This window comes from Poromitra crassiceps (genome assembly GCF_964638095.1).
Source record: "Poromitra crassiceps genome assembly, chromosome: 11".
Classification (NCBI taxonomy): Eukaryota; Metazoa; Chordata; class Actinopteri; order Beryciformes; family Melamphaidae; genus Poromitra; species Poromitra crassiceps.
Window position 1 is genome coordinate 53574111 of NC_139643.1, and position 23340 is coordinate 53597450.

Consider the following 23340-nt stretch of genomic DNA (forward strand, 5'->3'; position numbering starts at 1 on the left):
CATCACACAAAACATTACATACAGTAACACAGCATAACAGTCAAAACACATAACACACAAAACATTACATACAGTAACACAGCATAACAGTCAAAACACATAACACACAAAACATTACATACAGTAACACAGCATAACAGTCAAAACACACAACACGCAACATTACATACAGTAACACAGCGTAATAGCTTTTGCACACCAAGTCTGTATTTCCGTCCGAAATTGACACACGGAAAAAGAAAGAATACGACTTAATTTGTGTCAATCATCATTGACACACCGAGTCCGACAATTGCGTCCGTTGTTTAAGTTTTCGGACAAGGTTCGATTTTCTGAGTTTTTCGCATCAGTCAATAGATTTTTGCGAGCTGTGTTTTCAGATGACGGATTAAAAAACACGCATACGAAAACAATCGGACTGTGTGTGCAAAGACCTTAACAGTCAAAACACAAAACAGTAACATTACATACAGTAAGACAGCATAAGAGTCAAAACACAACACACAAAACATTACATACAGTAACACAGCATAAGAGTCAAAACACAACACACAAAACATTACATACAGTAACACAGCATAACAGTCAAAACACATAACACACAGTCCCGCCCCACAAACAATACATACAGTAACACAGCATAACAGTCAAAACACATAACACACAGTCCCACCACACAAACAATACATACAGTAACACAGCATAACATTCAAAACACATAACACACAGTCCCACCACACAAAACATTACATACAGTAAGCCAATCAAAGGATTAGCCCAGGGAGGAAGGTCAAAAATGGGAATAAAGTGTTGGGTACTTTAAAGTGACAGATGCTTTAAAGCAGTGTTTTCCCAAAGACTGTGGCAGGACCCGCAGGATATTTCATTTGGGTCACCAAACGTTGGTCTCGGCCGAGTTTCAAGATGGGGAGACCAGTCATAGCCAATCAGCCCAGGACATCTGTCAAAACATCGGTGATGTCATCGGGATGTCATACTCGCTGATGTCACCGGTGATGTCATAATACCACTGTGATGTCATATGTGATGTCATAAATCCCCGTCTGCTGAGCCAATCACAACAGAGGACATGAGCAGACGATAGTTTCATACCAAGTTGGTATAGAATAGGGAATGTTGCCACACATCCTGCTTTATTCATGGCCTAGTTAGAAATGTGTTTTCCTCACTGGTCGGACTTATAACAGCTCTGCTGTTTACTTTTCAACCTGTCTGTCAAGTATTGCCACAGTCTTTGGGTTGGGAAAGAGGTAGAATGTGAGTTGCCTCAAGTCTTCAAAATGTGTTCAAACGTCCACACGAAATTAATTTCCTCTTAAGTGCTAAATGTTCCTAAACCTGCTACGTAAAGGTGTGTTTATCAGTCTTATGATAGATAGTACATGGTCACCAGCTTTACACGGCAGTGGTATTGTGTATATCACCATGCCAACAATTTCTAGTGAGTGGGAGCGGCATGACTTGTGGAGACAAGAATGTCAGTTGCGTGTTTGGGGTGGGGCCTTCTCTGATAGCCAAGCTTGATGTCACCAAATCCAGAGATGGGAAGTAACTAAGTACAAATACTTTGTTACTGTACTTAAGCAGGAATTCCAGGTCTCTGTACTTTACTATTTATTTTTCTGTCAACTTTTTTACTTTTACACCCTACATTTTAACACAAATATCTGTACTTTATACTAAAATATCTACGGTACTTTATACTCAATACTAAATACTTAAATTTTCAAAACAGGCTAGTTACTTTAGTTTTCAATCAACCTTTATTAGCGGACACATAGAAAACAGACAAACAAGCTTTAAATAGCTTCTTGGGAGACCTGGCACTCACACAAACCTTTATTAGGATGTCATTGATGACCCAAATGATGACTTGTATTGTGTGTTGTGCGAAAATAAATAAATGAAATGAAATGAAATATAACAATTAAAAGAAAACGCACAAAAGCACAGTAAAAAACAATAAAAGGCACTTATACCCAAATGTCCACATATGTGACTGGTACCTCACATACTAAGAAAGGTAACCCTAACCCCTAACCCTCACATACTACTGTAAGACCCGGATTAGTCAGCAGCATGATAATTGCATTTTGAGAAACATTCAATCAACACATAAATTTGGAAATAAAATTTCTCAAGAGCACCTGAAAAGTGTTGACTCCTGCCTTACAAAACAGCTCACTATCACTACTCCACCTGGGTTTTTCAGGAATATCCTCATGCCGTTGTAACGGTGTTGTGTTGGTGGTACTTGCAGCAACCATGTTAAGGGCTTGCCCAGGGGTGGATTCGAACTGCCGACCTTCGGCTTGCTGGACGGACACACTAACCAGCAGTGGTGTAGTCTACCTTTTTTCAGAGGGTATACTGACTCTGACTCTGACTCTAAGCCCCCCCCCCCCCGGAAGTGGGTGTGGTTTCAGCCGGAAGTGGGCGGATATTCAACCAATTTGTTGTTGTTGTGGTTCCTCCCCAAATTTACAGAATAGCTTCAGCTATCAGCTTCATCTTGCTTCTTCGGCCGCTATTCTCTCTCCTGAAGATTTGTTTACCGACGGGGAGAAAGCCCCACGTGATAGCCACCTGTCAATCTCTCTCTCTCTCTCTCTGCTCAATGCTGTAACACCATTTGATTTTGAAATTCAGTTGACTTTGCCATTTCCCACGGATATTGCCGTGTTTTTCCTTCATGGCTTGACAGAAGAAGTCTGCCTTCACGCGCCTAGTCGGCTTGAAAATAGAACTCACGCCTAAACGATCAAATCAGCACAGCTCAGGCAAGGCGTGGGTACACGCAAGGTTCACGTTGAGGCGCCCTGTGTACACAGCCTCATTGACTAAAAAGGACGCCTATTTAAAAGCGTGGGCAGGGGCGGACTGGGATCATAATTCAGGCCGGGCATTAGATACCAAGCAGGCCAGGCTGATATGGGTCGACGTGCGTGCCGGCGTCCGAAGGGCGGCGGCGAAAAATTTGGGCCGTTTGAAGCCCAATTTGGGCCGTTTGAAGCCCAATTTGGGCCATTTGAAGCCAGATTTGGGCCATTTGAAGCCCAATTTGGGTTGTTTGTAGCCAGATTTGGGCCGTTTGAAGCACAATTTGGGCCGTTTGAAGCACAATTTGGGCCGAGTCCAATTTTACAATGAGATGCACCCACTTTAACCCTGAATAAAGTAATAAAACCACTAGTAAACCAGTAGGCGGCGCCTGGCCTGCTGTTCAGTGAGTGGCCTGACTGCGGGCACCAAAAAAAAAAAAAAAAAAAAAAAATTCAGGCCAGGCCACCGGGCATTTGCCTGACGTGCCCGATTATGCAGTCCGCGCCTGAGCGTGGGTAAAGGCAAGGCGTAGGCAAGGCTTGGGTGCTGTGTGTGAACGTAGGGTAACACAGAGCGCACAGGGTGAGTTTTATGAATGGAAAGTGAAAACGATACGTATCATAGCGCATTTCCCAGTGCGCATACTCAAATCGGAGTCATTTCGCAGTGTGTATACGCCGTATACCTGCATATCGCGTAGACTACACCACTGCTAACCACTGCACCATGAGAGCTAGCTCCCTTGGCGGAGCTGATTAACATGCCTTTATACTCGGGGAGTGAGTTTAACCAACTTACTCACTACAACCTGAAGTTTGTGAAGGCTAGCTTTTTTAAACTTCACCCACAAGGGGGCAGTATAAATAGGGGTGCAGTATCCTAAAGAGTCATCTTTACATCATCAGAACATGAGTGGAATTTCCTTACCAACATGTTTGCCTGTACATATAACAAACGCCGCTGTCTATAGAAGGCATCATCATCATCAGACATTTGATCTGTAATGAAATGACCCAGATATTGTGTTTTATCACAGGCAGATAGAACATCCTCTGACAAATAAAAAAACAGGAAAAGTGGCGTCCCTGTCCCCTTTTGTTCTACAAATCATAACACCGCTCTTTTTTGCATTGTATTTAACATCAAATTTGACACCATAAACAGAACATAATTCAGTAGCTGTTAAAACCCAGCACTGCTAGGGGGAAAAATGGCCAGATTGTTGATTCGTCGGCGTACATAAGATGGTTTACCAAGGTGTTACTTATCATACAACCAGTCCTACAGCCTCTTTTCTTTTTTTCTATATTCCCCCCCCCCAATTTTTTATCCCATTTTTATCCCCCATTAGTGCTAATTTTATTTATTTATCCTGGTTGCTACTCCACCCTCTGCCGATCTGGGGAGAGCCGAAACTGGCTCCATGCTTCCTCCAAGACATGGGCAGTTAGCCAGCCGCTTCTTTTCACCTGACAGGGAAAGCTTCACCGGTAGGACATAGCACGTGAGAGGTTCACGCTATTCCAACCAGTTCCCCTCCCTTCGAACAGGGGCCCTTAACGACCAGAGGAGGAACCACATTAGCAACCAGGATATTGCATGTTTTTGGTGAAGGGGGTTCCTATATGAAGGAAGCCCCCGGGAGGCACGGGGAGAACATGCAAACTCCACACAGAAAGGCCCTTTTGATGACCCCACCCGGGCGGTGGGCACTCGAGGACATGCGGACGGGCATGCATTCCTTCAGCGTTCACAGCGTCCCAGGTGGGAATCGAACCCAGGACCTTCGAGCTGTGAGGCGACAGCGCTTACCACTGCACCACCGTACCCCCCAGTCCTACAGCCTCTTAGCTGGTCAGATAGATCATCCATATACAAATTGAAGAGGGCCACGGAAACAGCAAATCTAAGAGGCAGAGGCAAGGAGTTCCATAATTTAGGGGCCAAGGTCTCGAAGGCTCGGTCACCACATGTCTTTAGGCAAATTCAGATCATTGGATCTAAGGGGACGAGCAGATTTATGCGGGTGGAGTAAATCAGTGATATATGCAGTGGCCTGACCATGTAGTGCTTTGTAGGCGAGAGTGAGAATTTGAAAGTTAAATCTATAGGCTACAGGTAGCCAGTGAAGTGACATAAGCACAGGGGTGATGTTGTGACATCCTATTTCATCTGGTGAGCATGCGAGCGGTTCATCTGGTGAGCATGCGAGCGGTTCATCTGGTGAGCATGCGAGCGGTTCATCTGGTGAGCATGCGAGCAGTTCATCTGGTGAGCATGCGAGCAGTTCATCTGGTGAGCATGCGAGCAGTTCATCTGGTGAGCATGCGAGCAGTTCATCTGGTGAGCATGCGAGCGGTTCATCTGGTGAGCATGCGAGCAGTTCATCTGGTGAGCATGCGAGCAGTTCATCTGGTGAGCATGCGAGCAGTTCATCTGGTGAGCATGCGAGCGGTTCATCTGGTGAGCATGCGAGCGGTTCATCTGGTGAGCATGCGAGCAGTTCATCTGGTGAGCATGCGAGCGGTTCATCTGGTGAGCATGCGAGCGGTTCATCTGGTGAGCATGCGAGCAGTTCATCTGGTGAGCATGCGAGCGGTTCATCTGGTGAGCATGCGAGCAGTTCATCTGGTGAGCATGCGAGCGGCAGTGTTTTGAATATCCTGCATGCGTTGTAGGTGGATTTGCTGAGCAACGGAAATAGTGCATTACAATAATCTAAGCGTGAAGAGATAAATGCAGCATTTCCATTTCACAGAAAGACAAAGCTTGCCAATATTTTGCAGGTGGAAAAAATAATTGTTTAGAAAGCTGTTTGACATGCAAGTCAAGTGTCATTGATAAAAAAGAACCCCTAAATTATGCAGATTGGGGCGGACAGCAGAGGAAAGAGAGCCAATCGTATTTATAATCGTGGATCACATGCATATAACTGTACCAGGCACGACTACACTGGTTACAGGCCTTATTATCTAATGTATGGCAGACAGTTGACCTCATCCTCGCTCTGTCATTGAGTGATCACCACTGTGAACATAGTGAATATGTTCAGAAGCTACAGGATAGCCTGACATACGCCTATGATCAGGCCAACAAGATGTATGTTAGGGTTAAGACTCCTGTCAGTGCCCCTGACCAAGGCAATGGCAAAAAGAACTGGAGTCGGTCCCCGGGCGCGGCACTGCGGCTGCCCACTGCTCCTAGTTCTAGGAAGCTTCCTACTGTAGTAGAGGATGGGTCAAATGCAGAGGATGAATTTCCGCACGGGGATAAATAAAGGATAACAAAAAAAAAAAGATGTCCAGACAGACATATGTCTATGATCAGGCCAACAAGATACAAGCCAAAGAACAGCAAAAGAAGCACTATGACTGCAAGGCAAAGACAAGCCAGGGGACAGAGTCCTGATGAAAGTTTGTCACGTGGAAGGCAAACAGAAGCTGGGTGACAGGTGAGAACCACAGCCCTACATTGTGGTAAAGAAACAGCCTGATATTCCAGCATATGTAATTCAGTCGGAGAATGGAGAGAAAGAAAAGGTTGTCCATCAAAACCTTCTAACCCAGTGCATGTTCCTTCCTATGGAGTCTGGACAGACAAATGAAAGAGAGAAACCGGATGAGGAGGCCAACCTCTCATGTAGTGAGTTGGATAATAATAAATATCCACCTACGAGGAGCCAGAGGAAAAGGGGTCCCCCATGTGAAAGCCGTACCTCCCAAGTCACCAAGGGTCAGGAGAAACCCCCATAGGGACAGATGCCCGCCTAAGAGACTGTTGTATGAATTAAAGACTCTGGACCCTGCGTCAGTCCAGCAGAAGATTGAGCTGAGATGGAGAATATGGCAGAGATCTAAAGCCCAGATGAACAAGGAGTCTGAGAGAGTGACACGCATACCCATACACATAACCCGCGACACACACTCATCATCATGGCTGTGTTATGAGTTGTGGGCTACTTGTGAATTTCATAATCTGATTGCCGGGTAAAGTGGGGGAAGATGTAGGAGAGTGACTTATACTTATTCGTCAGCAGAGGGCCTTCATTATTTTTGTTGTTGCATCTTGTTTCTGTTGTGTTGCCGTACCTTGCGTCTTTTGTCCTTCCGTGGCCACTGTAGAACCAGTTCTGTTTTCCTGTTACAGTGTAATGACTGTGAATGACTGTGAGTCCTCATAAGTCCCGAGTGGTAGCAAGTAGGTTGGTTAAACTCACTCCCCTGTATAAAGGTCTGTTAATCTCCAAGGGAGCTACAGTAGCTCTCTTGGCATAGTGGTTAGCGTGTACACGGTTCGAATCCTGGTCCACCCCAGGGCAAGCTCCTAACATGGGTTGCTGCAAGTGCCGTCAACACAACGCAGGTTACACAAGGTAGGCACTGCACCTTGAGTTTGCCCACATAAATATGATTTCAAAATGTGTTAAATGCCCATCAGAGGTGTCAGGAGGTCCCATTGTCTTTCAAATACACTCATTCAAGTTGCAGAGTGAGGGGACCGGGGACGTAACCTAGAATGCAGACAATTTGCAATAAATAAAGCAAAGCTGATGTCCACCATGTTTTTAAAGCAGCATGCCAACAACTTGGGAGATTGGCCTATGTGCCATCTTCCCAATAGACAAGAAGATAGTTGGCCTTCTCTGTGTGTGTCTGTGTCTCCATGTGTCTCCTGCCATCTGTGCATCCTTGTTTCACTTTTTTAATTGTCTGTGAGCTTCTGTAAAGCCACTATATCTCATTAGAAACATTCTGTGTTGTAACAGTAATTAAACCTTAAACTATGCCGTCGTGGGTCCTTGAATTTGAGGGAATTGGACCTGGAAAGTCCTTTAAAAAGTCCTTGAATCCGATGTTTAAGAAGGTGTGTGAGCCCTGGTTGCAGCTTGAATGCGGTTGTTCCTCCTATCTCCTAACCTTCCTCCCATCCACTCTGCAGTTCTCAGACCTGGAGAATGCCATCAACACGCTGGTGACCCAATTCCACGGTGCTGCAGCCGACAATGGTCCAACGCTGAAAACAGACGAGTTCAAAGGCCTTCTGTCTGCCCAGCTGCCCAACCTGGTCAAGGTAAAGGGACCGACACACTGGGAGAACTAGAAAGTACTAGAAAGGACTAACCGCCCACAACGAAGGCTGACTGTTGCATTGCTCACGTCACCTGTGTCAGAGCCAAAACGTTGCATTTGAACACAACGCAAACTAAAGACGGGGTTCCTCTGCCTTTCCGAAGCCCTGCCACTCCGAACATTAACTTCCATTATTCGGACTGGCGGTCGTTCACCTTAGAAGCCGCAATGCCGACCTTAGGTTTATGCGTGGGGGTGGGAGAGGTTAGGTTTTGGGTTAGGGTCTGGGGGAGGTTAGGTTTAGGCATGGGGGGAGGTTAGGTTTGGCGTGGGGGCTGGGAGAGGTTAGTGAAAAACGGGGAATATAGACCCCCTTTCTGAGTGCCGATATTTCGGAGTGGCAGAACGTCGGAGTGGCAGCATGTAACCACTAAAGACTACAGCCGACGGTCAACGTGGGGTCCGGGGACCACCATTGGGTCCTTGACGTGGTTCCAGGGGGTCCCCTGCAAACTGCTGAGCTGCTTCAATATTTCAAAATATTGTATATGGTACAACCGTATAAAGTCACCAAAAAAAACACATTTATAACAGTGCCAAAAAGCTCTATGTAGCCTACATGTTGTGACTCGGGTACTTTTGGAACGTAAATGTGTTATGTGTTTTTTAAAGGCGATTTTTAAAACACGCTTCAAAAGGCATAAAAGTCATCCACGTTTGTGAAGATTATCATGCTGAACCCAAATTCGCGCTCCCATAAACTTTTGTTAACCATAGACCTTATTTTATGCATTTAAGTGAAATTCCCATTCTAAAACCTCATAGACTTTTCCACTGACAAAACAAATGGCGGCAATTGGAAATGGCGGCCTCTGGAAAAGAAAAGAAAAACCCCTGCTATAGGCCTATGGTAAGCAAAGATCTTAGATTTATAACTTTAATGGCCAGCTGAATATCCTACTATAATTTATATATTGGCCTAATTAGGCTATTTATTATAGCCTATGTATTTAGACAATCTGTATGTAAAAACAATTTGTTTGGTTGTCTGGTTATTTGAACAGACTCTAGTTTATAAATCCAATAAATTATAAAATAATAATTGCCTACTCACACAATGTGCCATCTGTGCCTGTCAGAATTGCAGCAGGCTAAAATCTGTGTGAATTATACTGCTATTATAAAGGTCACAGTTTATATTGAATACTGAATAATGGCATGTTCACAGGTTACAAACATATGATTGATTGGTGATTGATTCGTGTGTTTGATGACATTGCCTGCATGTGTAATGGTAGCACGGTGGCTCAGTGGTAGAGCTGTCGCCTCGCAGTCAGAAGGTCCTGAGTTCGATTCTCGCCTGGGACACTGCGGGCACTGTGGTTGTGTTCCCCCCATATCTTCAGTGCCTACTGCCCAGGTGGGGTATCTCGTCGTAAGGGCCTTTCTGTCTGTGTGGAGTTTGCATGTTCTCCCCGTGCTCCCCCAGGGGGGTTCCTCCGTATATAACCCCCCCTCCATTAAAAACATGCAGAAGATCAGATCGTCATCGTCATCCGACCAGTGACGACAACATCCGAAGTCGGTCCCCGGGCGCTGTACGAGAAAGCGACCACTGCTCCTGGCCTGCCCCCCGGAGGAAAGGACAAAGCCAGGATGGGTTAAATGCAGAGGACAAATTTCACCGGCCACCGTCAGCATGTGTGTGTTGTGGCCCTCCGTGCATGTGTTGTAGTGTAACCGTGTGACAATAAAGACGGGCTTGTCCGTCTGAAATCGTGTTTTAAATCGTGTAATCCGGTCGTAATGGTTCATTGTTTTTTGGCATTCAATAGACTATCATGTCATCAGAGTCTGGAGCTCGTTATCATATTGTTTGCTAAATAAATGGGTGTTAGCACCGCTATTCACATCCGTACATATTAATAAAACAAAGGAAATAACAGCAACCTTCACCAACCTACTGAGTGAGTGAATGAGTGCACTGCAGTCCAGATTCTCTCCAGTGTGTCTGACGTCTCTGCTCGCTGTATGGGCGCATACCTCCCGCAAAACTAGCTAAAACACTTTAGACACTTAGAAAATGCACAGACCCAGCAGCTTACACACACACACACACACACACACACACACACACACACACACACACACACACACACACACACACACACACACACAAATGGACAAGTAAATGGTAAATGGTAAATGGCCTGCATTTATATAGCGCCTTTATCCAAAGCGCTTTACAATCAGTAGGTACATTCACCCATTCATACACCGATGGCGGCAGGCTGCCACGCAGGGTGCTGGCACACAGGAGCAATTTGGGGTTCAGTATCTTGCAAAAGGACACTTCGACATGCAGACTGGAGGAGGCGGGAATCGAGGAGGCGGAGCTCTACCTCCTGAGCTACAGCCGCCCCACACAAGTCGTAGTTCTGTTTGTACTAGTTTCTGTAGTTGCTTGGACGAGGACGTGTGAAGAGAGAGAATGAGAGAGAGGGGCAAAGCAAACTAAGTGCAGATCTAAAAAGCAGGTAAACCATATATATATTAGGGCTGTCAAACGATTAATTTTATTAATCGCGATTAATCTTGCGATTAACTATAGTTAATCGCGATTAATCGCATCTTTGTATCACATGTTTAAAATGCCATTATTTTGCATTTCAAAGCATTTTTAATTAGATATTAAAGGAACACTCCACCCATTTTCAACCAGCTTTGTATCATTAGAACATCAGTAGTATATCAGAAAACTGTAAACGGTTTTGAAGTCTGTCATTTAATTTGACAGTTATTGAGTGTTAAAGTGTGGACCAGTGACATCACTGGTCCACACTAACTCAAATTAATAACTCATTAACTCAAATCAACTCTCAATAACTGTCAAACTAGATGAATGACTTCAAAACCGTTTACAAGTTTCAAGTAATTTGAGCAAGTCATCAAAAGGCTGAGTTTTGCCAACAAACCCATCATTTGAGTTTGAATGTGAGCAGCATGGATGAGAAAGTCCTGATTCACTTTCATGTTCTTCAAGTTGGGACCCGCTGTTCATTTGCACCTTAAGGCCTTAAGGAGGATTTCAGGAACATGTTAGTTCAAATCAAATAATTCGGCTGTCAAAATGTTCAGACAGACAAGATTTAATACACATCCTGCACAATGAGAAATGTTTTCAGTTGACTGGAATCTCTCAAGAAACCAGAATGCTCCTTCAAGCTGTCAGCTGTCACTACATTAATGTGGAGGAGGGATATTATTTTAAAAGAATGGTGGACAGAATACCAAAGCCAGTGGTAGATAATATTTATATGAAAACACTGGTGGGAATCTCAATGTTAGATTCCAACTTGGGCCACCCACCCAATGAGCACCATATATTATTCAACATTAACATACATTTAAACTTTCACACCCTTTGTAGTCTCATTTTAGCCTATACTATATTATACTATATGATACTATACTATACTATACTATACTATACTATACTATAGTAATACTATATTATATTATACTAGACTAGACATCTATATCCATTTAGGGTGACAGAAACTGCAACAGATTTGAATATAATAGCTACTGCACTATGGAGAGCCCTAAGGACAAACCCAGCAAAGCACCATGCATAAAGGCTATTGCTAATAACTAAGCTAAATTACCTATGGAGAAATGTGACCAGTTACCAGTCTCCAGTTTATGTTGTTTCAGGAATAGTTATAAGGTCTGATCTAGCTTATTGCAGGTTTAAACAGCTAATCATTGTGCAGTTGTTTGGGCATGCTTAAAGGTCCTATCCGTAAGTTTGGCCGTAAAATAAATGTTCACAACGTGTTTTCTATTACCAATGAGTGAATGCACAGTTCCGTAACTTAAAAAACTAGCCCAGCCGCGTCTCTCTGCGTTCACCCATTGAAAATATATTGCAGGATTTTCATGCTGGCCACGGGTTATACTTTCCCGGCAAATTTGGCGGATGTGACGTTCTGATGTCACGAGTCTGCCTCTTATCCTCATGGCTCCGGCGGAAATACCAACGAAGAAGACGGCTAACAGGAAGTGGCTAACTTTACGTTTGCAAAAGCAAACAACACAGACTCCAGCAAAAAGTCCACACACACAAAAATAAATAAATATTTATCTAGTGATGCCCGTCTCGCCAGACAGCAGCAATGTGACCGACATCGGGGGGAAACTAGAGTCGGGACTGTGTTTTCAGTTCATGGAGGGACCTTGCTGCTTGTAGCTGAAATGCACACGCTCTGCTTCACAAATATTATTTTTAAGCACACTTGTAATATAAATTCACAGATCATGCGAATTGCTCAATGTGCATTTACAAACTGCTTCTCATTTGTGAACCTCTGTCTACGGTGAATTTTGAGACTCCCCTGACGTGCAGATCAACGAATGTCACCATTGGCTGATAAAGCTGTCAATCAAATGTGATTCTGATTGACAGATTCATCAGCCAATCAGGTGTGTTTGCTTTCAGGCAATCATATGGCTCCTTACATTTGCGCTAGACTACAACAACTAGTCTGGGCACCTTCCACCCCGCTTTTTGTCATGGGGGCGTAAACCCCGGACCCAGAATTAACACCGGATGGCAATGCGCCTAACAACGTCTTTGTTGCCGTTAGCTTGACGCGGTGATGTTACCTAAACTAGAGTCTGATCAAAACAAAGCTAGCGTTACATAAAACAAAACGTTTATGCAATATGGCATCTCCGTCACCACCGCCTGACACACCGGTCAAAACGGTGAAAGAGGATTCTGATACTTGGGTCAAATTGTCAAGTTAACGTGAAAGTTGACGAGCTAGAAACGCTGCCATCCGGTCTAGGGCGGGCTCTAGGCGGGAACCAGTAGGGTGACAAAATCAATTGTGGGCGGGAGCCAGGCTCTTTCTCGCCGAGAAGAGCCTGGTGACGCGAGGTTAACAACAACAGCTACAGAACTAATGGCTACATCCCAGCCCATTCTGAGATGGGTTGTTAGTGTTTAACGGACAACTCACTTTCAAACGGCATCCTGGACAATTTATCGGTCTTATCAGCCTCGAGACGGCCAGGAAGGATTATGGACGAATTACTGGATGTTACTGTGGCATGTTTGGTCGTGTTTTGGCTTGCGATGGCTGCGGGGAGCGGGGAGTAGCTAGCGTTAACGTTACCTTGAGCTAGACTGATAGCTACAAGTCTATGCATTGGGCTAGTAGAACATTTGTCCTGCCTGCCCTGGACTGTTGGTTTTTATCAAGCTCTGCTTGAACACTTTCCCCACCCGATCGCTAGATTTACGGTGGTTTCATACCTGCTACACCAGCTAAATGGAGCAGCTACACCGGTGCCATGGCACGAGTCCGATACCTCACGAGTCCGACACCTCACGAGTCCGAAAAAAGAGGCATTATATTCCCCGTTTTTCACTAACCCAAAACCTAACCTCTCCCACCCCCACGCCTAAACCTAACCTCACCCAGACCCTAACCCAAAACCTAACCTCTCCCACCCCCACGCCTAAACCTAACCTCCCCCAGACCCTAACCAAATTCGGTCTTGTGAGGTGTCGGACTAGGGGGCAGTCCCCGCTACACCGGGCTCCTTTTCCAGGCTACAGCACAGCCCTTCCCATTCACTCACTCCCAGTCCCAAGCCTCAAACCTGGGCATTTCTGAACACTTATCTGTTACTGCAGTCAAACAATGTTCCATAAGCACGATGGTAGTAACGTTAGGCATATTTACAACTGTTCCATTATCCAAACAAGGCGGTTATGTTATGTTAGCGGAGCTTCTGGATGGTATATGCTCTATATTAGCTAGCCGCGTTAGCAAGTAAGCTAACGTTATCTAGTTAATTATAGAACACAGCCCACACAAGCCAACGCTAATGTATTTACAGCTATTTCATTAATCCACTCTGACGAATTAGCGGGTGTCATTGTGGCATGTTTGGTCGTGTTTTGGCTGCGGTGGTTAGTAACTAACATTATTAGTCTTCAACTAAAACCTAAATATCGCAGTATAAAGCATAAACATTTTAATCATTTTTTCATTGACGTTGCAATTCCAATACAAAACAGCAGAGGGTGCTGCAGCACCTTAAGCACCCCCAATTCCCGTGTCCCTGTACACGAGTGGAGGAGTGTTCAGTAGGCATAAATATGAATACATTGAATTTACAGTCCGAGTTGAATAGGCATTACATTTAATGAGTTACAGTCTAAGCGGTGCAAGATGTAGTTAGCAAGAGTAATCTAATGGTGTAAAGTTCTGGTAGAAGAAGCAGCTGTAATACTTTGAGTGACGAGTGAAGTCCAGCTGCAAAGTGACGTTTGGTGGTGGGGGGCTCATGTCAGTGGGGGGAATTCAGGTGAGTTCAGGAGGAGGTAGTGGGGTTTGTGGGAGGTGTTGGTAGGGTCCTTGGTGGAAGGGTTTATGGGCCTTGTTGGTGAGCCTGATGGCGGTTGGGAAGAAGCTGTTCTTGTGGCGAGAGGTTCTGGTCTGGTCTCTTGCCGAGGGGGAGTGTTTTGAAGAGCTTGTGGCCAGGGTGGGAGGGGTTGGACATGATCTTACGAGACCGCTTCAATGTTCTGGCTGCATGTAGGTCCTGAAGGGATGGCAGGTTGCATCCGATCACCTTCTCAGCACAACGGATGATGCACTGCAGTCTGTTAAACATTGCTAAACCATAGTCTGGACATTGTCCTCCCCCTCTCTGTTCCCACAGGGCACGGGCTCAGAGCTGGGACTGACGGAGATCATCCGGAAGATGGGCGTGTCTGAGGGTGAGGGCATCTCCTTCAAACACTTCTGGAGCTTAGTGCAGTCTCTAGCCAGCACGCAGCACGGCCTGCTGAGCGGACAGAAGGTCAGTTAAGAACCACTTCTTAATACCCAATAGCACAACACAATGTACCACTATTACTCGATTATTGATGATGATGATGATGATGATGATGATGATGATTATTATTGCTATTGCTGTTACAATTAATCACTCACTACTTGCTGCTCGCTACTTTTGCACGTATCTCAGGTTCAGACATATTTATCATATTTATATTTATTACCGTACACTGTGCAATCTACCCTCATTTATACTGTGCAATATACTATACTGTGCATTTTGCTCTAATTTTCTACGGTGCAACTTGTGGTCACATTTGTAGTATTTTACTGTGTATAGTACACACAGTGTATAATGTGTATAGTACATGTCTATCTTGTTTGTTTATTTTCAGAGTTCTTTAATGTTGTGTCACTTCTTCTACTTCTTTGAGCTGCTGTAACGAGTGACTTTCCCACGTGTGGGATTAATAAAGTCGGTCTTTTCTTGTCTTATCTTAACTTCTCTTCTCTTTTCATCTCTTCTCTTATTTTAAGGGCTCCAAATGCAGCTGCATTCTCCTCTGAAGACCAGGCATCAAATGGGCCCTCAATCTGCGACATCTAGCAATGTAACCAAACAGAGCAACCACATGCATAATCCCTTAAAGTCATCTATTTTTAAAGACAGTGCGCCCTATCTTCGTACACACACTATTTGCTATTTGTGCTTGCGGGCTGGTTTGCGCGCACGCGTGTCTTAGCCTATCATCCGCGTGTCTTATGCTATACCGTCCGGGGTCCTCTCGCCATTCCGAAGTGTTGGCATTCCGATCATTGACTTCTATGCTTTCGGAGAGGCGGCCCTTTTTATCTCCAAAAAAGGTTTCACCATTGCGAAAGATATTAGGTCCGCCTTTCCGACATTGCATCTTGAGTTATTTAGCCTACAGGGGTGGGAGAGGTTAGGTTCTGGGGGAGGTTAGGTTTAGGCGTGGGGGGTGGGAGAGGTTAGGTTTAGGGTTAGGGTCTGCAGGAGGTTAGGTTTAGGCATGGGGGGTGGGAGAGGTTAGGTTTAGACGTAGGGGCTGGGAGAGGTTAGCTCCAGCCGGTCCCCCGGGTTAGGGTTAGGGTTTTTTCGCAATGGCGAGACAGATCTCCATTCCGACAATTTTGTCGGAATGCCGGTATTTCGGAGTGCCGACATTTCGGAATGCCGGGGTGTCCCCATACCGTCCACCATGCACAGATGTCATTTTCCACACCGGCCACGATAGCATCCAGTTTTGCACCCGGGTCTGTGCGCTGTGCGCTATTGCAGCTGTGGGCATCTAAGAAACGAATATTTTTTATTATGTGTATGTTATAGTGGCAGCCTATGTGATGAACGAAACGTCTAATGATGCGCTGCTGTCAGTCAGCCTACATCAGAAATAAATTCATAAATGAATAAATAATGGGGTTAGAGTTCATTTGCAGAAACAGTTAAATGCCATTCTTAAAATAAATAGACAACAGCTGTTTGATATTCCCTTCCCCTGGTGTGCACATAAAGAAATGACATTTGGGTGATTTATGTGAAAATTATGAGGTGAAAATGTTTTGATTATGATTGATAATACAAATATGTGTCGGGTTCTCCACACCCGCGAATGGTATAAAGGGGGTGAGAGAGGGAATCTGATTGGTTTGATTGATGTAATGCCCAGAGTCTGGGCTTTACATCAATTAAACCAATCAGTGTGGCCTGCATAATTCTTGCCATAATCACACTCATTTTATCCACAGCTCATTTTTATGCGCACAGGCATTTTGCGTGGCACGGAGAATAGCAGAGGGCTTGGGCACGCCTCCAAATTGCGCTGTGCCATACGTTAAAAGCCGTGCAAACGCTAATTAGCGCGTTTGCGAAGATACGGCCCAGTTACTGCATTCAGAATACCACCAATTTAAACTGTGACTGTAATAGAATACCATTACTCATATTTTGTGTTTTAAATACTGTATTTTAAATACATGTATTCCATTGTTCCCCAACCCTGATGACAAGTCTGTTTCAATAGACTACCAAGTAGCCTAATAGGCTGAACCTGTTTGTTTGGCCATGTAAGCTCATAAATATCACAAAAACTCAAATAGTTCCATTGCTAACCCTAACCCTAACCTTAACCCTACCATTGCATGCCATTGTTTGGTTTAATTGAAACGTATGCCAAATGTATTAGGACCTATTACAAAAAAACAACAAAAACAAAAAGCCAATCTTTATCAATTAACAAGTCTGAGTCCTCGTCTCCAGCTTCCGACTCCAAATGCATGAATGCTCTAGTCCAAGTCCGAGGCACGAGTCCTGAAAATGTGTCCAGGGCTCGAACTTGAGTTGATTTGTACTTGGACTCGACTACAACATTGCTTGTAGTACATATAAAATATTTGAATATAATTTCTTTGCTTTCTTTTCACCATAACTTCAGTTTACTTTTAAGATCAAAGTAGAATTTACATTAATGTATAGGCTCATGCTATAATGCTCAGTTTACACTATTAGCAGTATCCATTTAGCCATTCATGTACACTGCATTAAGCCCTGTCTTAGTATTTAATCTCTTTCACTAGGTACTAATCTACTCAATTCGACTCATATGTATCAGAAAATAACATCACTGTAGTTTTTGATGCTTTCTGTATGTGTTTACATCTGATGTTGCATTAAAGGGATAGTTCAGTTTGTTTGAAGTGGGGTCCTATCAGCTAGTTCCATACACTAACTGAAGTAAGTGGTCTAGATGCTTGGTGCAGCGTGTAACGCGACCCGACACTCAGAGTAGCAGCCAAACCAGCGTTTTCTCTGTAAGTACGTGGGGTCAAGAACTAAAACGTAATTTAGCCACCTAAAACAATGCCCACCTAAACAAATCGATATCAGTGTACATGCACGCTCTATTTTGACAATTTTCAGCACTTTACTTTTCCGCCAAACAGCAGTCTCATTCGGCACTATTTCCTCCCAACCGTACAACTACCGTATTCCTCCGCTAAAAGCAAGCACAAAGCACAGAGCCGCGGTTTACAAAACAGGAAGGCTTAGAAGAGAGACAAAACACTGACTTACTTTAGAGACAACAAGTCACCTGGCCTCTCTGGTCTGGGACGTTTTCTACAATTTATCCTGGGAATGGTGAAAAAGGTCTGCAGGGCACCCCGGCATTTAGGCAGCATATGGCAGTTCCTCGTATCTCTCTTTCTGCCTGTTCACTCTCTGCAAAAGTTCCTCTTCTGTATATTACTCTCTCTGGTTCATAATTCTATCCTCTTGTCACCAAGGTGAATGGCATATCATCCTTGCTATCAAAATCACTCATATTTTCGTTCGTGTATTCTATTTGTTGTGTCTTCACTAACAAGCCGGGAGAAATAAAATGACCAAAAATAACAGCTGATCTGCGGAGTAAAGGCCCAATTATACTCAACGTTAAAGACGGAGACGGAGACGGACAGAGCCTTCTGTCCGTACTCTGCGTTCATTTCGTCCGTTTTCTGTCCGTCATCTGAAAGCTTACGGATACGCATGAAACGGAGGAAAATCACACACACACTCATGCATTTGACTCTCTACTGCCCACTGGTGGATGTATTACTTAACATGATACCAACGTGAAAGACGCATGGAAGTATGTGGACAGTGACGATTACACCGTTTGAAACGGACGCCCTTATTTACGGATGAAAATGGAGTATAATTGGGCCTTAATCCAGCGCTGCAGCTCTGTGCAGGCTTTTAGCGGAGGAATACGGTAGTTGTACGGTTGGGAGAAAAAGCAGTGCCGAATGAAACTGCTGTTTGGCGGAAAAGTAAAGCGCTGAAAATTGTCAAAATAGAGCATCCATGTACACAGATATCGATTTGTTTAGGTGGGCGTTGTTTTAGGTGGCTAAATTACGTTTTAGTTCTTGACCCCACGTACTTACAGAGAAAAAGCTGTTTAGGCTGCTGCTCTGAGTGCCGGGTCTCGTTACACGCTGTGCCAAGCGTCCAGACCACTTCAGTTAGTGTATGGAACTAGCTGATAGGACCCCACTTCAAACAAACCGAACTATCCCTTTAAATGGCTGGTCAACTTCAGTAATGAGACAGAAAAATCCACTATATTAGCATGTGCTTCAGAGTCCTTGTATCATGTTTCTACTAGCAATGTATTACCCCCTGTGGTATTGCAATTTCGATGTATATATATTTTGTAATTCTCTGTATTCTGGCCAATATGTGACACCATAAAAAACGTTGTGTAATAAACATATAAAGAAAGCACAACAATGACTTAAGATAATAAATTTGGGGGTCGGCTGATTTTGTAGCTCAGGCTGTTCAGTGTGGTATCCAATTATTAGTGTCAAAGTCACACCCTCTTCTGGGTTAGGCATACGCACCAAGGAATTTCAATAATTTTTCCATATTGTAAAATGCTTATAATATTATATACTTGGTCAAACCAAGCCATTCAGCTATATTTAATATCAGGGGAGACCATATAACATTTCACTGGGACAAAAAAAAAGGTAATTTTAATTATTCTTTTGGTCCAAGAGAAATGTTCTATAGTCTCTCCCAATTCTAAAGATAGATGAATTGCTTGGTTTGACCAAGTAAAACTATTTTTAGGAGCATCTACTAGATGTCTATGGAAAAATTTATGGCGGATAAAATCCCTTGGTGCATGGTGAAATGTTTGCTGCAGGCTACCCAGCAAACATTTTCACGTATAACGACCGTCTGCTGCACGTCACTCAAACCACTACATCTAGTCAGGGTCTAATTATATATCCGGAATGGAAATTGTAGCGACGTAATTCGTCTACTTGCCCACAACGTTGAAATATGCCGCTCCCACAACGGCTATGTTTAGAGAGAAAAAATAAATCCTCGAGTGGGGTTCGATCTCGGCGCGCCTGCTTCAAAGTCTGTAAATAGTGCCCTGCCGCCTCAGTGAAAACAACAACGCTAACTAGCTAGCAAGCTAACGGCAGAAACCTACACGCTAGCTCATTGCTACAAGCTGAAAACGGCAAGTTGGATTGTTTGAAACTATTTTCCAAGGGCACTGCCGCTAAGCACCACCCATTGCAATCCCACTATGGAGACCTACGGTGCCAGACTCCTCGGACGGAAGGGAGAGGAGGCTGGACAGCGAGACTAGTCGGCTATTGACTTATTGGAAATAACTTCTGCATTTTGGCATACTACCAAGGAAGGTTCCTACTGGAACGTGCATGCAAGGCTACCTCGCTAATTTAGTTTCATGATTCCAACCAGCGATGAGATTATTTCATTTTATTTATTTTAGATCATGTATGATAATGTAAGACTTTATGTTGACTGTGCGTGCGTCTACTGAGTCTGTACGACTTATACTGTCCTCAATGTTGAAGGTTCATACTAGAACTCGCATTGCGAGGCTGCCTTGCAGTTAACGCTTATTCAGTTTGATGATTTCAACCAACGATGAAACAGGTATATATTTTATATGATACGCTAATGTATGTTTACTCAGAACACACTGCGTTCAGTTACGGCAAGAGTAATGGGATATACACCACAGGATTCAGGAAGCTTGTGATAAATACAATAAGAGGCACTTGCTATGGGCAGGAGATAACCCTACCCAAACGCCCTAACCCATAGGGCGTTTGGGTGGGTTTGACGGGCCGCCATATTTTTTTTACTCATACTGGCCTTAGCTGAGAGTGTGATGTCATAGAGGAGGTCTCCCCGAGCGGGTGCATATATGGTTTGTGCTGACATCTTGGACACGGGTGTGTCTGCTGATCAGCGGCTGTCCAGAAATGTCACCATCAGTGTTGGGGGTAACTCATTACAAAAGTAACATATTACATGTAATATATTACTTTTAGCAGTAACTCAGTAATATAACTTATTACTTATAGGATTTCAGTAATATACCAGTTACTTTGTCAAGTAACTCAAGTTACAAATTGACAGTGTTGGGGGTAACTCATTACAAAAGTAACATACTACATGTAATATATTACTTTTAGCAGTAACTCAGTAATATAACTTATTACTTATAGGATTTCAGTAATATTATACCAGTTACTTTGTCAAGTAACTCAAGTTACAAATTGAGTCACATTTTATTAAATCAAAGCACATTTTCAAAAAAGATACAATAATTTCCTAATCAAACTGTGTTTTTATGTAAATAACCACTATAGATGACAATAACAAAGGAAAAGAATAACATTTCGAATTTTGGATTGTTTACACTGACTTCCAGGCGGTTGAAATAATTTTTCGGGATGTTCCGGGGCGGTGATGTCATTCTGCTGCTGCTGTTGTTTTGGTAAAGGTAATGCAAAAGTAGTGTAATAAGTAACAAGTTACTCTACACGGAAAGTGATATTGTAAAGTAACTTATTACTTTCAAATGAAAGTAACTAGTAATATGTAGTATATTACATTTTGAAAGTAAATTGCCCAACACTGCAAATGGAGTTACATTTAAAAAAATCAAAGCACTAATTTAAATAAAGATACAATCATTTCCTAATCAAACTGTCTGTTTTATGCAAATAACCACTACAGATGACAATAACAAAGGAAAATAATAACATTTAGAATTTTGGATTGTTTACACTGACTTCAAGACGATTGAAATTCTTTTTTGGGGTGGTTCCAGGGTGGCAATGTCATTCTGCTACTGCTGTTATTTTGGTGAAAGTAATGCAAAAGTAGTGTAACAAGTAACGAGTTACTCTACACAGACAGTAATATTGTAAAGTAACTTATTACTTTCAAATGAAAGTAACTAGTAATATGTAGTATATTACATTTTGAAAGTAACTTGCCCAACACTGGTCACCATAGGGCGTTTGGGTGGGTTTGACAGGCCGCCACTTTGAACACAAACCTGTCCAGTGTCCAATTTGTAAAGGCTATGCACTCCAGTGAACAGCTTTTATCTATTAAGAAACTGAGAAGAACGTTCTCAATGTTATTGAAACAGTTATTGTCATACAGAAACATCATTTGTATTGTAGAGCTTCATTTAAATCCTGTTTATTAGTTTAATGTGGAAAATAATCATTTTTTCGCCTGTGTCTGCTCTATAATGTGCAGATTCGTTGTTTTACTTTGAAAAACCTCACCGGAACGTCTTATAGACAAGTTTCCTGGGCACTTCCGGTTTACTTCCGGACTCGCCCGCGATATGTCTTGTCTCCGGTCTTTGTGAGTACAGAGAAGCGTAAGTACTAGCGTAGTAGGCTAGTAGCCATAGCGACCGCCGAAAAAATGCAAACTTGTGATCATTCTCTGCAGTCTCCTGTCGCTAGCTCAGAGCTGGCAGAAACAGTGAAGGACACGGAAGTCCGGGACTTCCGCGTTCCGACTACAAAAATACGTCATCCCTGCGGCACTCTATTGGCCAAAAAGCAGTTTCAACTCTTCTTGCACACGCACCCTCGCCTTCCCCAAACAAGTGTTTGTTTAGCATCCATGGAGACAGTGCAAGTTTGCTCTCTGAAATATGAAGCGTGTTTATCCCTCTGGCTATGAAAAAAAGAAGAAGAAGCAGCGTCAAACTGAACTGCGCCAGAGCAGTCAGGTAAGACATGTGTTGCACACTGTTGTTGTTGACGTTGTGACTGACAAGCTAACTAACGTCACGTTAGTTGAGGCGCTAACGCAGCTTGCAATCTCTCTAGCTTGCTGTAGTCTGTCTGTGTATGTTTGCTAACCTAGTGCATGCTTGTTGTTGTAATGCTAGCCACAGTTCCAAGTGTGCAGTGTTCTCTGACTAGTATAAACGTCAACTTGCAATGGTGTTCATAGACTATAGGCTACTATAAACACGTCGCGCGTGTACAAAATGACAGTGACAATGACATTTATTTAGCAAAATAGACAGGATCTGGATCACTCCTCATAGATCGACAGACAGATAGATAGATAGATAGATAGATAGATAATATTCTCAGGGAGAAAATTATCTTTATAGTTGGGGGTGGTGCACTGTGCACACAAAAAAGAAAGACACAATGCAAAATAACAGCAAAACAAACAATAACAAGGCCAAAAACTACAGTGACAATAATAAACAAGACAATCTAGTCTATCAAACTCAGTCAAGATTTAGTTAAAAGTCTACTCTGGAGTAATGCAAGATTGAAAGCAAGGTATTGACATTGACTAAATAGCTATTGATTAAATATCAACTTAAAACTGTTGGGCATACTATAAGCTAATTGCACAGTTATATATGTTTAATATTTTTACTGTACTACTATTTTGAGACAAAGCTGCCTGCAGCCATACTGTAGCCTATAGGCTTATGTTTACATTGTATAGCCAAAGCTAATTGTGTGAAGACTAGACTAATTACCAGGCAGCAGAGCCAAAGCTCAGTGTTGTATTTTTCTACATTTTATATTTTCTACTATTTCTTGTTTATATTAATGTTAATATTCACTTATCTTAAGATTATATTAAAAATATTATATTCAATAAATAATGTTTGTTTATACCTCATTCTGTTCTGTATGTCTACTTACTCTGAGATTGACAGATGGAG

General features: G+C 43.2%; 2 protein-coding genes across 2 annotated transcripts in view; both read left to right on the forward strand.

Annotated features, from left to right (window-relative positions):
- s100v2 (S100 calcium binding protein V2) overlaps positions 1 to 16272 on the forward strand; it is a 17019-nt gene extending 747 nt beyond the window's left edge. Inside the window, exons 2-4 of the mRNA XM_083646699.1 lie at positions 7783 to 7914; positions 14655 to 14795; positions 15311 to 16272. Of these exons, the coding sequence (XP_083502825.1) occupies positions 7783 to 7914; positions 14655 to 14795; positions 15311 to 15340 (303 nt within the window). The 3' untranslated portion in view covers positions 15341 to 16272. The remainder of the gene's footprint in view (positions 1 to 7782; positions 7915 to 14654; positions 14796 to 15310) is intronic.
- Positions 16273 to 22239: 5967 nt separating this feature from the next.
- Positions 22240 to 23340, forward strand: part of LOC310785653 (tropomyosin alpha-1 chain-like) — a 79126-nt gene continuing 78025 nt past the window's right edge. The window contains exon 1 of the mRNA XM_083646798.1: positions 22240 to 22374. Coding sequence (XP_083502924.1) covers positions 22322 to 22374 — 53 coding nt within the window. The 5' untranslated portion in view covers positions 22240 to 22321. The remainder of the gene's footprint in view (positions 22375 to 23340) is intronic.